The following is a 14,683-nucleotide window of genomic DNA, read 5'->3' as shown; positions in this document are numbered from 1 at the left end:
TCACCCTACTCAGAACGGCAAGCAATTTAAAATTGATGAAGTTTTCTGGGATTTTCATCTTAATATTTTTGGACCGCAGTTGACTGTGGGTAGCAACCTTCAGAAAGTGAAATTACGGATAAGGGGGGACTACTGTAGAACCATGTTCAACTTCCTAGGTAATGGCAGACCATTTTCCACATTTGATGTGCTTCCATTGGGCTGTAAGAGTACTCAGTGTCACCTTCCTTACTAATACATGATATGATGAGACTTTTAAAATGTTACAAATCTGGTAGTATGAAATGGTGTCTCATTGTGTGCTCAGTTTCATTCATCAGATTACTAATGAGGCTAAATATTTTTCCATCTGTGTATTTTCTATTTTTTTAAATGTTTATTTGTATGTATGTGGTATTTTTTGTTTTTGTTTGTTTTACCTACTGCAATTACGTTGTTTTTGTCTTTTTTTAAAAGACAGAACGTATAAAAGTTCTTATTAATGAATTCCTTATATATTCTTGATACAAATCTTTTGGTTAAATGTGTTAAAAGATCTTTTAATAGTTTGGTTTATCTTTTAATTCTCTACATGATTTTGATGAACAGATCTCATCAAAAGCATATACATATTTAAATTTCAGTATTTTTATATTTTAAGTTTTAAAGTTGCTTTTCACATAAAAGTACTTGATCTATCAGTAATTACATTTTGTTCATGCTGTGAGGTAGAGTTCCATTTTTATTTATTTGTTTTCTAATATAGAAGTGAGTTCATCTCTTTCAACTGGTCTGCAATGTCAGCTTTATCATATATGAGGTTTCTATATATGCATGGCTCTCTACTTTTGTCAGTTAAATATCCCTTGTCAGTCGCACAATGTCCTAATTACTGTAGCTTTGATAGCTGCTAGGGTAAGTCCCACTGCTTGGTGGTGGTTCTGAAGGAGTAAGTACTTGGCTATTCTTGGACCTTTGCTCTTCAAGCTTGTCAAATGCCTAGGAAAGCCCTACCAGATGATCCACTGAATCTGCATATAAACTGGGAAGAAATGAAACTTTTGTGCGATTGATTTGCAGATTATTTTGTATTTCTTATGTAGAGATTTATATTATCAGAATATACTAGCAGTTTTATGTCTTTTCAATTCTTATGTACCTATATTTCCTCCCTTACTGAACTGATTAGAATCACCATTATAACGTTGAAGGGCAGTTATGTTAGCAGATATTTTTATCTTATTCCTGATTTTAGAAAGAATGATTTTTATGTTTCAACATCAAGTAGGATGTTACTGAAGGTTTTTGACTCCCTCATGTGACTGGTAGTTGATATGCCAGCTGTTGGCCAGCATTCCTCTCCAGCCTGCTGGTCTGTGAGTAATCTGACTTCTTACCACGGACTTGTTTCTCCAGAGGAATCATCCCCAAAGCACTAAGTGGAAGCTAGCCAGCCATTTCTGGTCTAGTCTTGGGAGTTACTCAGCATAACTTCTATTGCATTCTGTTATAAGTGAGTTACTAAAGTTGGTCCAGTATCAAAGGGAGAAGGTAGACCCCCCCAATTCTCAATGGCTGGAATGTTGAGGAATTTGATGACATGTTTTAAAACCTCCAAGCCTACACTATGGAATTTTCATAAATGTTTTTTCATGTGTGCTTGAGAAGAATATAAACTCTCAATTACTGGTTACAAGGTTTTGTATGTGTCTTATTAATTGCAGCTTGTCAGTTCTGTGATTTAAATCTATACTCCCTTAACTGCCTACTTATTTGCTAGAGTGGTTTTTGTTGTTTATCTGCTTATTAAGAATCCATCTCTCGTCCCATTTTTTTTTACTTTCTATTAGTTAAAGATGTTTCTATATTTCTATTCTTATGTGTACTATGGAAATTTTGTCCTGCATGTTTAACCTAAAGTATAATATCGGTGTTTTTAAATGACTCTCTGGTTAACACAAGGCCCTTAAAATGCTTTGACTTTATCCACTACCTTCCTGATTTATATGCTGCTTTTTTGTCCAGTTTTAGTTTCATATTGTTTTAAATTTCTCAAATTAAACATAGTGTTGGTGTTTATTTTGATTTACCCACATGTTTAAAATTTATTTTGCTTACCATTCTTTCTTAAATCGTAGACCTTTCTTTGAAAATAATTTCCCTTTTTCCTGAAGTATACCCTTTACAAGTTAATTTACGGAGGGTCTGTTGGTTATAAACCCAGCTTCATAATGTCCAAATGTCTGTTTTGCCCTTCTTCTTGAAACCTTATTTTTACTGGGGTTCGACTCTTAGGTTGACTGATAGTTATTGTTAAAGATATTACTCTACTGCTTCTAATTTCTCTCATTGCTGTAAAGAAGTCTGTCTAATTATTATTCTTTGGAGGTAATTTGTCTTCAGTGCTCTTAGTAGTTTCACTTTGTATCTGAGTATAGATTTATTTCTTAAAACTTGTTTTGGATTCATTCTATTTTCTGATTTCTATGTCTTAAGTTCTATAAAATTCTCATTTGTTGCCTCTTTGAATATTACTTGTTCCTCATTCTTTCTATTCTTTCCTTGAAAATATAATGGACTTTTACGTATCTCTTAACCACTCATTTTCCATCTTTTTGTCTTTCCATATTTCTATTTGTCTTCCTATATGCATTGTGGGTCTTTTTCTCATATGTGCAGTCTAAGTCAATACTTTTCTTTTGAGCTCTATCGAATCTGGTAAGTAGCCCATCCATTGAGTTTCTAATTTTGTTTCTAATATTTTTTATTCCTAGATGTTCTGTTTGGCTCCTTTGCACATCTGCTTGTTCGGTTTTTGATAGACTCTTATTCCTTATAAGAATAGTCCATATTTTTAATTGTCTTTTGTTTCTTTGTACACAAATAACACATTTATTGTATTATCTTTATTTAGCAATGCTAATATCTGCAGTCTTTGCGGGTATAATTCTGTTGTTTGCTTCTCTTTCTCACTCACAGGGCTTATATAGCAGTTTGTGTTGTGAGCTCCTTTTCCATGGAACCTACCTGGGAAATTTTTGAGACCTGGGTTTAAAGTACGTTCTTCTAGAGACAGTTTACTTCTGCTAAGTGTCTGAAAGCCCTACCAACCTGAGACACTTTAAATTTTTGATTTGGGCATTTTTAGGCGAGACAGGTCATAGAAATTTAGTCCCTACAACTGCCTGAATGTAGGCTCTGGTTAGGGATTCTCCGGGGAGCCTAGTTTGGGTTTCTTTTCCATTCAGCCAAGGATAAGGTAGACGTGACTCCCTTTACTCATGCTCTCCCTCTGCTGGGCAGGGGTATTTGTTCTGCTTGTACAATGGTGAAATCCCCTTCCAGAGTCTGGCTTTATCTCCTATGCCCTGTACCTGTTCATTAAAGTTTGGACTTTAGGCAAATGCCAACTCCTACATACTTGCTCGTCCCTCTGGATTCCTGCTTTCTCGTCATTTCTGGTCTCTGAGGAATTTCCTCACTTCCCTGCCAGCTCAGAAATGAATTTTAAAAGAGTTTTTTCAAAAATACTTGATCCAGCCATTTTAGGAGTGCTATGCTGGGAGGAGTTTCCCTGCACGTCAGATCTGGCCGTTTACAAACACTGCCATCGTTCTCAGCGTGTGTGGCTATGTGTGGCTTTGAGGTGGATTTCAAGCAACGAAGTGGATTATGCTTTATTATACAGTTGTTTTATGACTTTTACTCAGAGTTCCTTTTCTAAAGAATTGGATTATTTATTCAGTGAAATACCCTTCAACATAATGGACACAGTTTCTAATGGATTCCTGTCGCAGAAGCACAGAATAACATTGTATTTTTATATCGCACTTGAAGAATATTGCAACTAATAATGAAATCCTACTTACGAGTTCATGGTCATCATTAGAACTTTCTTAATGTCTTCCAAAATGCAAATTCCCATTGTTTTTTCACAGATAAATAGACCTGGAGTTTAGAAATGTCATGATTAAGATAATTCTGTGTCCTTTTTAATGTTTGGAGGCATACTTTTTCAACAACTCTAAAGTGAGAATGAAATGTTACCTCTTTTTTTCACCAGCTGTCTGATCTGCCACTTTTCATAATTCCTGATTTGCCCCTTTTTTACTTCCTTAAAAAACTTTGTACTTAACATTATAGTGTTCTTTTCCCCTTTATTGCTTAGAAAAAATATATCCCATCTTGAAGCAAACAGGAATAGTTTAGAGTCTAACTTAGTTTTTCTTTTGTTTATAGTCTTCTGGGTGTAGAAACCAAACATTTTATCGAGTGGATTAATTAAGGATACATTATGTTATATGCTTATTTCTCCCTAATTGATGAGTGCCGTGTGTGTGTGTGTGTGTGTGTGTGTGTGTGTGTGTGTGTACTCGTACATAATATAATTGGTTAGAAGTATTTTTAGGTATACTTAGTGCAGCAGATAATAGTAGTACTGTTTTCTACTAGTAATAGACTGTTTTCAACTTATACATGTGTAAAAACTAAATGACCTATTCTGTCTTTATTCTCTAGGGTAATACTGAACAACCTGTCCAAACTAGCAAGATTGGACTTGGAAGGAGAGAGTATCAGAGTTTGCAACACCGCCATCATTCTCAGCGTTCTAAATGCCGTCCACCTAAGGGCATGTATTTAACTCAGGAAGATGTGGTAGCTGTTTCCTGTAGTCCCAATGCAGCCAACACCATCCTGAGGCAACTGGACATGGAGTTGATCTCTTTAAAACGTCAGGTATTTTATAAAAATCATACTTTTAATGACTCTGCCCATTTTGCTTATCCACTTTTAGCTCCGTAAACTCAGTTCTTTGTAGCTTTTTCTCAGCCACCCATTTACAAAAGCTTCATTCTTTAAAATGTACCTTGTTTCCAGATAGTAAGATGCATCGTCTATTCTAGACTTGAATCCCAGTGTTTCTACCTGTTAGCCTTGTGATCTTGGGAAGTAATAGAATCTCTCTATACTTTAATTGTATACCCGTGAAATTGGGGATAATAATCACACTTTTCCTACAAGTTGTTGGGAATTATTTGAGAGAATATATGTAGATTGTTTAGCAATATTGGGCACATTTTGAAGGCTCAGTGGCTAATGGCTGCTCTCTTCATTGTCATCATCACCAGCAGTAAGTAGTGTTGTGAAAGTATCACCATCATAATCAGTTAGGGGTTAAGAGTCAGAGTCGTGAGTCAGTGAACCTGGGTTCCAATCCTGGCTATACCATCTACTTCCTGCGTAACCTTAGGGGAGCTGCTAACTTCTCTCAACTTCCTGAAATATGGATAATAATATGGTTAAGGAAGAATTAAACAAGATAATATGATAAGTGCTTACAACAGTGGCTGATACATAGTAAGTACTCAATTAATGGTCATTACTAGGTCTCTGGCCTTTCTGTCTTCTTGTCCTTTATTTGTTTATTTGTTTCTGTTGTTTATTCTATCCCTTAGATCTAGATACTCTTCTAAGTCTGTACTTTCTTGGTCTGTATCAACCAACCTACACTACATGCCAGTGATTTTTTAATTGACTTCTTAAGCTGTGACTTTTCTCCCAAGCAGCTATATTTCCAACTACCTGCTAGACATTTCATCTAACATCAAAAGATTTTTTTCTCTGTTCCCTGTCAGAACATCAGACGCATCTTTGATTCATCCCTTGCTATTATCACTCCCCCAACACACAAACCCGAGTCGAAACCAAGTTATGTGAGGTTTATCTCTGAAATGTCCTTTAAATCTAACCCCTTATTTTTAATCTCATCACTACTGCCCTTGTCCAGGCAGGACTTACCACCTCCTGTCTGACAATGACTGTTGTCGATGCTCCTTGCTGTCTGCTTGCTCTTTAGCTCCATGTTGCACATTGTTGTCAACGTTACCTATTTAGAGTACGTACTGCTGTGATCAAGATCATTCATTTTAAAGGTCTTCATTTGTTTCTACTTGCCTTCAGCAGGTTATAGCAGAGGTAGACAGGATTTCATAAGAAGATCTTGTTAAGAAATTTGATGGGGTCAGCCAGATGGTTCAGTTGGTTAGAGCGCGAGCTCTGAACAACAGGGTTACCGGTTCGATTCCCACATGGGCCAGGGAGCTGCGCCCTCCACAACTAGATTGAAGACAACGAGCTGCCGCTGAGTTTCTGGAGGGACAGCCAGATGGCTCAGTTGGTTAGAGCGCGAGCTCTCAGTAACAAGGTTGCCGGTTCAATTCCCACATGAGATGGTGGGCTGCGCCCCCTGCAACTAAAGATTGAAAACGGCGACTAGACTTGGAGCTGAGCTGTGCCCTGCACAACTAGGTTGAAGGAGAACGAGTTGGAGCTGATGGACCTGGAGAAACACACTGTTCCCCAATATTCCCCAATAATATTTATTAAAAAGAAAAAAGAAATTTGAAGTTCATCATGAGTTAGGAAACTACTGAAGGATTTTAACATGGCCATATTTACATTTTCCAGCTATATCTCTGCCTTTTTTTTTTTTTTTCTTTTTCTAGTAGTTGCTCTAGGGACTACAATATGCATCCTTGGAGTTAATATTAGGTCACTTCACATAAAATGTAACAACCTTGCAACAGTATAGTGTGGGACCAAGCTAGTTTCTCTCTATCCCTTTCTTTGTCCCTTGACCCTGGTTACCCAAACTGATCCTGTATTTCTCTTTTCATCTTCAGCAAATTTTCTGACTATCCCACATTAGCTTCCTCTGCCGTCTTACTATCCCTTATTCTCTGAGCCTTCCCAATCCAGTTTCTGTCCCACACCCCATTCCAGTTCTACCACTGAAAAAGCTACTTTAAGATCATTTGTGAAAATGTTGCCAGGTCTAATGTCTTCTTGATTCTTATTTCTCTTGACTGTTCAGTAATATTTGACACTGACAACCACTTCTTCTTTTCTTTGGACTTTTATGACACTAGGCTCTTGAATATACGTATATATTTTATTTGATATTGACTGCTTCGCCTTTAGTTGAACCACGAACGTGTGCAAGACTCCCATCTTCCTAACCAAGCACTCTTTCTCTTTAGAAGACTTCTAAAATTCCTTGCCTATAACATTTAAAAAGTGCTCAAAATTTTTTTAAATAATGAAGGAATAAAATATATTCAGTCACATGTATTCATACTTTATCCTCAACACTGTGGACTTCACTTATGGACCATTTTTATTGATTTTTATAAAGGAACTGTTCTAAAGCTCTGAACTCCTTTCCTGGTTGTTTATTTCATGTGTGTGTGACATAGTAAATGTTTGCGTTCTTGGGTTTACAAATTGTATTTCTATACGTATCCCAGACACATCTCATGTACAATGTCCAACTGAAATCTTCCATACCCACGCTAGTTATCTGTGCCTCTTTTTGCTTTCCCTAGCTTGGTGAGCAGCACATCATACACTTGGTTACTTAAGCCAGTGACCAAAGAGTTAACCTTCATTCCTCCTTCTGCCTAATGATCCGCAATCAGGTTGTTGCAAAGACATCTTCATATTGTTTCCAAGTTATTTCTTTAACCCATCTCTATGTACCACTACCACTATTCCTTCCTTCCTCTTTTAATTGAAGTCCTCAATATTCCTCACTTGGATTGTTAAATTGATTAGTTTCCATCCTTTTCACCCCATTCTATTCTCCAAATTACTACTGGAATTCTCCTTTTAAAAGGCAAATATGGTTATGTTGCTCCCTTGTTTAAAAATCCTTTAGTTATCCTTCAATCTTTAGACAAAATTAAAATTCTTTGGTCCCAGCCTAACTGCCCAGGCTTTAGGGCTTTCCCGCCTTCCTAAATGCATTCTGCCTGGAAGGCATTCCCTCCCCAGCCTTGTCTACCTGCTTAATTCCTGTTAGTCCTTGAAAACTCAATTTTGGTGTCATCTCTGGAAAACTTAATTTTCACTACCACCCACACCCATTAACACATATACAAACACACTTACTCTCTTGTTCTCTTTCTCTCTCCAAGTCTAGCTTAGATGTTTTAATATGTATCATAGTTTTATATTTATTTATCTCCCCACTAATCTCTGAAATCCTGAAGGACTGAGACTTTACATTTTCTCTCTGTATATCTATCTAACATGGCTGACCAACTAACCACATTTGGACCAACCTAGATTTATACATATTAGATGTGTTTTTAAGATCTCTGAAGAAAAAAAAAAATTCACAAATCACTTAAATATTTGATTGTCCATAGTGAAAAAAAACCAAAAACCAAAAAACAAAAATAGTGAATGAACAAACAAAAATCCTAACCTTTAGTATTCTAGGTTGAAATTAACTGTATTGCTAATGGCATAGTAGTTAAAAACTTGACATAATTCAAATTCAGGTTCTACTTTCTATGTCTGTAGTCTTGGGCAAGTTTCTTAACTTCTCTGCTTTACCTTCCTCACCTGTATAATGGTTAAAATAGAGTCAGTTGTGCTATAACACTTGTTTTGAAAACATGAATTTGTTCCAACACAATTGGTATACTAGGGAACAATTGAAGCATAATACGAGTTTTGCATTTGCTTATATGTGATTTTTGTCAGCAAAAAACTGTACCTAGCTACCTGAGTACTTACCCACATACTTCATAAGTATACCAGCTACCGTGTCTATCCTGAAATAAAATTAAAAGGGTTTTGGTATATATCCTTTTTATTGAGAGCTCAAAAATTCACCTAAGTACATGATCTGATTCACATTTTGGCTTATTTTGTTGAAGGTTCAGAATGCTAAGCAAGTAAACAGTGCACTTAAACAGAAAATGGAAGGTGGAATCGAAGAATTCAAACCTCCTGAGGTACGTTATGAAGAATACACGTGGCTAACTGGTGAAACCTTGTTCTTTGAGTTATCCAGTGTTCAGCCACTACTTTGGTCACATGTGTTGTTAATACTGTGAAGGTTTAATAGTATGGATACCTTGTTATGTCTGTTTGTCGTTTAGATAGTCTTGAGAGACTTGGCTAATGATTTCAGTTAAATCATTTATTTCCTGCCCTTAGCAATTCATTTCAAGCAAAGTAATTAGGGAGTATAGCTATACAAGTAGGCCCCGTGCATGTGAAACCAGAAGAAGGTCATTGATGAACAAGCCAGTACATTTCTTGTTCTACAGCAGTGTTTGCTCAAAGCCCTTTCCTGCTTGTGTGAATTGGTAACACAGCAAGAAGATGATCACCAAAAAAGGAGCTCATTTTAACAAATTTAAGATGCTTGTCTTTTGGCTCAGATTTCCAATTAGGATTTTAGTATCTGAACTTACATTCTTGTATTTGTATCCCTGAAAATACGAAATCTGAAAACAAGATACAGATTGATCATAAATTTGTATTTCAACTGAGACTTAATGTTTTTGGTATTTGTGATCATTATAGGAGTACTTAAATGCCCGTGAAGTCCGATCAAGTCTTTTTACAGAAGGTCCTATTATGAAATCTTTTTTCTTTTTTTTTTTTAAGACTCCTATGTTATACTTCATATGCTTCACTGGCCTTTCTATGTATGTAATAATCGAATAATCTTATTAGATCTTAATGGGACATTTCCTCCCATGCCCCAGATCACACATTGACTGAAATACCTGCAAATACATGTGAGGGGTTGGGAGCGAGGCAGAAGAGTAGTGCTTCAGAACTAATGCACCATATGCCATCTTACTCATTACAGTCTTTCAGAAGGAAGAATCATTATGAAGAAAGTTGTTTTTGTTTGTTTTGAATATCTCTTTCAAGGTTAGGAAGTGGAAAAGACTAAAATATACATAGACTAATACCTCATTCCAGCCCCACAGGTAAACTGACAAACATTCTGGTGACATTTATTTAAAGACAGTATAATACCAAGAATACTACTTTACTTTGTTATATTATTGCAACAAAAAAATCATTGTAAATTTTGTATTGAAATTTCATATTTAATTATGTATTAAAATATACAAAAGCAAAAAACTTTAAATGCCTATAACTTAAAAATACAATTTAATAATTAAACGTTAAAATAGAGCAGATATTGAAAACATTATGGGAATACCATGAAGAACTTTATGCCAATAAGTTTAAAAATGTAAACAAAACTTAGAAATTCCTAGGAAAATATGTCTTACCAAAACTGTCTTAAAAAGAAAGAAAACCTGAATAATTTATAACCATTAAATAAAATGAAGGAGCTATTAACATTTTTCTCTTAAGAAAACACCAGGCCCAGACAATTTTCCAGAAAAAGTATACCAAATTTTCAACGAAATGATAATTCTAATTTCAAATTTTCCAGAAAATTGCAGGATATTCTCATTCATTAATATTAGATACAGTGAGACGTGCAAATGCAATAGCACTTAGAACTTTCCTATATGCTGCCTCATTTGATGCTCGTATGAATCCAAAGAAGTAGATGAAGCATTGCTGTTATTTTATATGAGGAAACGGGGCCTCAAGTTAACGCACTTGATCAAGGTCACACGTCTAGTAAGTAGTTAACCTCTGGCTCTATTTCAGATTCTTAGAGTCCAGTTGGTGTCCTAGACTAATATCATGCTGCCTCTTACTTTTGGAAGTTTTCATATAATAGCAAAATTGTATAATAGATGGTCCCATTTAAATGCAATTACTGGGTTAGAAATTATCAAACATTTATTACACTTTTTGGTTTATTGTGAAAACAAATCAAAATGAAACCACAATTTTGACATTCTACTGTCCATACACTGAAGTTTGAATGTGACTTTGAAGTTGATTTATTGAACTCGTATGACTTGAAAACGTATATGTTTTATTATCTAGAAAATACCCAACATATACTTATATTTATCATTCTTGCCTTTCAGGGAGAGTAACCTGAATAGATACACATATTTCAAAATACTAGATTAACAGCCATAATAAAGACCTTGAAAAAGCATGTGATCTCTCCCCTTACCTTTAGATTAGGTAATTTCTAACCTAAGGAATTTCATTAACTTTTGAAACAATAGGCGACTAAGTGATGTAACTCAACTAGAAGTAAACAGTTACTAAGATGCTTTACTTATTCATTTGGTTGTGTTAGTTATTTTCATTTAGGGAAAAATTTGGTGCAAAGTCCATACGTCCATAAGTATTTATTGATCAGTTATTTTATGTAAAGCACTGAGTTAGGACTGCAGGAAGTATGTGTTTGGGAAACATGGGGGACACATGAAAATGAGGAAGAGATGGATTTTCCATCTGCTTTTAAGAAAAAAGGAACTTGTAGTCTAGATGTTATAAGAGAAACTGATTAAAGTTATGTGATAGATGTACCGTGTTTCCCTGAAAATAAGACTTGGCCGGACAATAAGCTCTAATGCATCTTTTGGAGTAAAAATTAATACAAGACCCGATCTTATTTTACTATAAGACCCAGTCTTTATAATATAATATATAATATAAAATACTGGGTCTTACATTAAATTTTGCTCCAAAAGACACATTAGAGCTGATTGCCTGGCTACGTCTTATTTTCGGGACAACACGGTGTGAGTAAAGTGTCACAGGCAAACAAGTGGTCATTATTCATTCTGCTCGGATCATAAGGGAATACTCCGTAGAGGGGGATGTTTCAGCTGAGGTTTGAAGGATCTGTAGGATTTTTACACATACAAAAAAGGGCAGCCAGAGGGAATCATGAGCAATGGTTTGGTGTTGAGCAGTACATTCAACATACAAATCCAGTGGGGAAATATAAAAGCACTTTTATAAACCAGTCAACAGGTATTCTCTTCAACACTTATTATGTGCTCATTATGGTGCTAATTATAATTACTATTGAGAATTCAATAGAAGTGTGAAACAGTCTTTTCTCCAGTAGTACATTGTCTACATAGGAAGGCAAACTTGGATGCAGAGGACGAATGAACACTGTGTATGAGCGGTATTGACAAGGCTGAGCTGAATAGGGACGTCTTCATGGTAGAGACCAGTTAGCAAGGACCAGAGTGTGAGTCTTTGTGAGAGCTGAGAGGGCTGCCTTTTAAATTAGTCAGATGGAAATACCCTACAGCTCCTTCTATATGGGAAGGATGGAATGAAAATATTTAATTTTAGGGAAGTTATCTTGCCATTGTTATACAGGATAATTTAGAAACTTTACAGCTGCCCAAATACCAAGCATGTGAGTGATAAAGTAAATGGTAAAGGGGATTGGGTAGGGTTGGGCATTAGTTGTAGGAATGGACAGCAAGTGATAACTCTAAAGAGCATTGCGAAGTAGAAATCAGTGTATCCCCTTCAAAGTATGTGGGAGTGTTGGGGGGAGTGGTGGATGTTTGGTCAGGCTTTGATTTGTTTTGGGTGAAGGTAGGTAGGTGGGGACAAAGAGCTTAATGAATCCAGGAAGAAAGAAACTGAGAAAGGAGTGCTTTTTGAAGCCAGAAATTTCCCCATGCGTGGATGTTTTCATGCCTACGTGGGTGACATTCTTTCATTATGGATGTTGGATGGAATTTTTAGCATTGGGTAGGTTTAACTTGGTGACCTTTTCTAACTCTTCCCACTCAGAGATAGTATAAATCTACTACTGACTAAAATGGGAAAGATGTAAAGACTAATTAAGTTATAAGGGAAAGAATGCAGTAAAGATGCTGAATTTACTAAGGCTGTCATAGATTGTTCTAGAAGGCTCTTTGGGGCCTTTTTGTTATTACTAGTATGTATTGGATTGTTTTATATTAATATTTTATTATTTTTTAAAGTAATGGTACTTCAGACTGGGGTTTGCTGTAGAATGTTCTCAGTGGCACCACCCAGCTAACCACAACTACCACACAGTGTTAGATTCCTAGATATATTCTAGTTGTCCTTTCCTTAAGTTAAATAAACCTCTATGAGAGTTTGTTGGGTTTAAAAGAGAATATAAAAATTAGTAACTTGAAATCTTATGTGTTTACAAAATTTTGATCCTCTTTCTCCTTCAGTCTTCACCCTTCTCCATTGCTTCAATTTTGTCACCCACAGACTATTTAATTCCATACAGTTTCACCTCCACCCCCTGCATTTTCCCACTCAAGCGTCTTCTTAAAGGTTAACATTGGTGCTAATGACCAGTTTCCACAGCTCTACTAACTCATTTCCTTTGCCTTCTTCTGAGCCCTTGACATAGATGACAACCTTTATTCCTTTAATTTCTGAGAGGTTATGTTCTCTTTTATAACCATTATGTCCCCTTCTTAGCTGTAACTTCCCCTTCTATATGTAAATTTAGCTGTAACTTCCCCTTCTATACATAAATATAGACGTTCTCCAAGTTTTTACCCCCAGAATTCATTTCTCTCTCTTCTCTTTGGAAATATACAATCTTCATCACCATATTAAAGTTACATCATATGTACATTTAAATGACACAAATTCAAAGATGATATTCAGTCAAATAAAAGGAAAATGTTTAGTAATAGCAAGTGCAGTAGTGCTGGCGATTCTGCCTTGGCTCCATTTATTGAGTGTGTGCCCCAGAGTGAGCAGTTATGAGGCTGGGAACTGGGAATCCACTGTTCCTTTAGTCAGTTTTAGCTTCCACATGCCTCCTGTGTGAGCATCTCCTTGAACTGAGTGAGATTCTAGTATTTAAATATGTATTTATATTTTTCATTTAATACTACCCTAAATTTGAGCCAAAGGCTTCATCTGGGATTTAACTACAAAACGAGTGGTCCGTTCCAGTGCTGGCGGAACACCTGGCTACGTGGACCTTCATGCTCAATTCATAGGTTGATTTTAGAGCTTCACATCTGAGTAAGATATGACTCCATTGTTTTCCCTCATAAACATTTTCCAGGCCCTTAAAAATGTGTTTGAATAGATGAATCTGTGTTAGCCTCAAGTGGGACCTGCGCTCCGCCTGACCTGCCAGATACCTCATTTTCGGTGAATCCCAAGTGAATTCATTTTAGCCTTGCCTTCCCGCATCTCCCAAATGAGCATGTCTTCACTTCTGAAGTCCTTAACACCTTTACCCTTCTCCCAGCTCTAGGCGTAAAGTCTAGAATATTCTGGTTATAATCCTTCCCCTCTCCTGCTCTTCCCTGCCCCGCAAAAAATATTGCGTATTAATATCAACCTTGATATTTACTGCCCTTCTAAAAGAGGTCCTAACCGTGTTTTGGTTTGGTTAAATTTCACCAATTTTCCAGGCTTATTTCACTTGTTCCTGACACAAATCCTATTGTTCCCAATACATGGTATGCCTTTTCCTCATCGTTGCCTTTCAGAAACTCAGTTCTTAAACCCATCTCAATCTCCAGCCTTTCCAGTGTGCCTTTTTCCCCATTCCAATCATTGTGACTTTTCCTCTCATCTTTGAATCCCCGTATGCTCTTTACAATTCTATTTTAATAATATTAGGTTGGTGGGAAAATAATTGTGGTTTTCGCATTTATTTTTAACCTTTTAAAACCGCACTTACTTTTGCACCCACTTAATAGTTATTTGTGTTCATCCCATCTCCTGATTTGCTTGTGTGCTGAAAATACGTTTTCATAGTGCAAGTTATTTCTTTTTCATTTTTTGTTCCCTTTCCATTAATAACACCTTTTCCTCCAGTTTCTACCTTTCAGGTTTAACAAACATCAATTGATCAACTTTAACTTGTTTGCTCAGGCAGTGTTCTAGATGTTTTTTACATGTATTATAAATATATCTTCATATATACCAGGGGGTGCCAAAAAAATGGATACAAGTGGACACTTTA

The 14,683-nt window shown here is 36.1% G+C and overlaps 1 protein-coding gene across 4 annotated transcripts in view; it reads left to right on the top strand.

Annotated features, from left to right (window-relative positions):
• RCOR3 (REST corepressor 3) overlaps positions 1-14,683 on the top strand; it is a 48,458-nt gene that overhangs the window by 21,884 nt on the left and 11,891 nt on the right. For all 4 annotated transcript variants that reach the window (XM_074322421.2, XM_074322419.2, XM_074322418.2 and 1 more), the window contains exons 8-9: positions 4,498-4,716; positions 8,706-8,783. In XM_074322421.2, the coding sequence (XP_074178522.1) occupies positions 4,498-4,716; positions 8,706-8,783 (297 nt within the window). The remainder of the gene's footprint in view (positions 1-4,497; positions 4,717-8,705; positions 8,784-14,683) is intronic.

This window comes from Rhinolophus sinicus, chromosome 11, assembly GCF_057876585.1.
Source record: "Rhinolophus sinicus isolate RSI-liver-muscle chromosome 11, RSI-T2T, whole genome shotgun sequence".
NCBI classification, from domain to species: Eukaryota; Metazoa; Chordata; class Mammalia; order Chiroptera; family Rhinolophidae; genus Rhinolophus; species Rhinolophus sinicus.
Note: the sequence above shows the minus strand (reverse complement) of the source record. Positions and strands in the feature narration are given on the sequence as shown.